The 2,500-nt window shown below is 45.3% G+C and overlaps 1 protein-coding gene across 2 annotated transcripts in view; it reads left to right on the top strand.

Moving 5' to 3' along the window:
* Positions 1–2,500, top strand: part of cdh11 (cadherin 11, type 2, OB-cadherin (osteoblast)) — a 19,736-nt gene that overhangs the window by 15,157 nt on the left and 2,079 nt on the right. For both annotated transcript variants that reach the window (XM_048263232.1, XM_048263231.1), the window contains one exon: positions 1,859–2,110. In XM_048263232.1, coding sequence (XP_048119189.1) covers positions 1,859–2,110 — 252 coding nt within the window. The remainder of the gene's footprint in view (positions 1–1,858; positions 2,111–2,500) is intronic.

The raw sequence follows: 2,500 nt of genomic DNA, 5'->3' as shown, positions 1-2,500 counted from the left end.
GAGATGGTTGGCAGGCAGAACGATGGCTTCTTTCCCCAATTCGATCTTATTTAATGAAAAAGGAAATGAGTGGGGGTTTAAGCGGCCATTTTCAAAAGCCAACAGTATGTGGGAGACAGATTGAGCCCCACACGATTTACTGGCTTCATGGCGAGCCAGATCAGCTTTATCAAAATGATTTGAGCAAGATTTCACCATCTTTCTCTTACTCGCGTTTGTCTTTGCCTCTCCTTATTGAGCCCCTACATTTTTCTCCTTCGCTGTCAATTAGAGTGGAATTATGGTGGACTTCAAACACTTACCGGTACCTTAGCATCAACAGAGTGTATGAGTCACATTGTGCCAAAAATATGAGAAGAAATCTGCAAGGATTCATGCTGGGTTTTTTTGTTGTTCCCACAATCACAGCAGAATTCATCTATTGGCTTTTTGTACTGGCATTTCTGATATTATGACATATCTAGAATAATAGCTATTCTCTGTTTTTTGTAATTAATAAATCAATACTTATTAGTGTGCTTTTCATGCACTGGTGATCTGGGTAAAATTATAAAAAAAAATCATTGCAGTGGGGAAGCCCAACTTTGTTAAATGAAGTGATGCATTTCACTACACTGCTACCCAATTTCAGCAAGGTGGACTGCCTTATATGAAATGATTGATAGGAGCGCTATGGTAAGGAGTACAGAATCAGATACATCTGATCATACCCTTGATCCTGCAGCACAAAATCAATATTCATTTCATCAACATGTGCAGGTATGCCCAGAAGGGTAGTTCTCCTTGTACTGTCACATATCATTGCATAAGGTAGTATCCACGGTCTCTTGAAGATGGCTCCTCACATGGGATGGAACAAGTGCTGCAGGCCAGAGAATAGCCCCAGAGGGCGTCGCGGCTGTTCAGACTGGGGGCAAAGTGCTACTTTGCTGAGCGGATGGTAATCTCTTTGACAGAGTGCAATATAGAATTATAATGGATAGAGCTGGTCAGAGAGAGCCCATCCCGCGCGTCATGCTATATGAGCACGGCAGCCATATCATTACACAACCTCTGACTCTCTCTCTCTCTCTCTTTCTGGATCTGACTGAAGCATGGGGGAGGTGGAGGGGGCTGGCGACATAGGGCGCTTAGGGGAGAGAAAATTACACAGCCACAGGCCCCTAAATGAACTCACTCCATCTCTGCTGGGAGTGTGACCTTGCACTGAGGTGGGGAAGCAGAGCTTGGCGCCGTTCCATCCTTAGCCTTCCTCCCTCCCTCCCTCCTTCCATCTCTCCCTCTCTCTTTCACTCTCTATCTCTCCTCTCTCTCGCTCTGTCTCTCTTTCTCAGCTTCAAATAAAAACCAATACCGCCAGCGAGCTACCTTCCAGCACAGAACTTTGATTACACTTCCAAAAGCTGATAAATGTGCGGGGTATTAAACATGAATGCGCTATTGGTGGGGAGATTCTCACCCCGTTGCTCCCCGATCTCTCTCTGTCTCTCTCTCTCTGTCTCTCTCTCTCTCTCTCTCTCTCTCTCTCTCCTCTCTCTCTCTCTCTCTCTCTCTCTCTCTCTGTGGGATGGGGGGAGGGACGGAGTGGTTTGGGGAGGTCTGCCCAGTGAGAGTGTTCACTCCACAGCCACCTCAGCAGGCCGTCCATGGAAGAGAGACGGTGGACGGTCTGTTTCACGGTTAGCGCCGTTAGCGTTTGAAATGTTTTATTATTTTTTTCGTTGTTTGTTTTGATTTGTTTTTTTTTTTACACCTTCCAGCCTTTGTATTAAGCATCTGTTCTTTGTAAACTTCCCCTTTCATCTAGTCTCTTACCTTTCTGCTTGTGTTATTTTCCCCTTGTCTGACACTCAAACAGATAGCACAGCCAGCATCTACGTGATGCGCAAGGGCTTCAGCCGGATGACCCAGGACATGTACTTCCTGCCCATTGAGATCAATGACAACGGCGTCCCTCCCCAGAGCAGCACACAGACCCTGACCATCCGCGTGTGCAGCTGCGACAGCAAGGAGACTATCCTGTCCTGCAATGTGGAGCCCTTCATCCTGCCCGCTGGCCTCAGCACTGGAGCTCTGATCGCCATCCTGGCCTGCATCGTCATCCTGCTGGGTAAGGCGCTCAGGGCATCGTCAGCCCTTATGTGGTTGTTAAAATCATCATCATTATCGTCATCACTTTTGTTAATATACTATCTGTCATCATCATCATCATCATCATCATTGTATTATCATATCATCATCCTCATCACTGTTGTTATATAATATTTGTCATCATCGTCGAGCTCATTGTGAAAACTTGTATTATCATGAACATAATCACCACCACAAATGATTATTCTAGTCATATTCCATGTGCCTGTGTTAGTTTGACAAGAGAAATGGCCGATAATGCAGACATGATTTCTTTTTTTTCTCAGATCTGGTTGTAAACAGTGTGAAACAGCAAAGTCATTTAAGATTTACAGATGCTTGTGAGGTTGATGTACTTGTCTGTGGTCCT

Source organism: Alosa alosa, chromosome 14 (assembly GCF_017589495.1).
Source record: "Alosa alosa isolate M-15738 ecotype Scorff River chromosome 14, AALO_Geno_1.1, whole genome shotgun sequence".
Classification (NCBI taxonomy): Eukaryota; Metazoa; Chordata; class Actinopteri; order Clupeiformes; family Clupeidae; genus Alosa; species Alosa alosa.
This window is presented reverse-complemented; position numbering and strand designations above follow the sequence as displayed.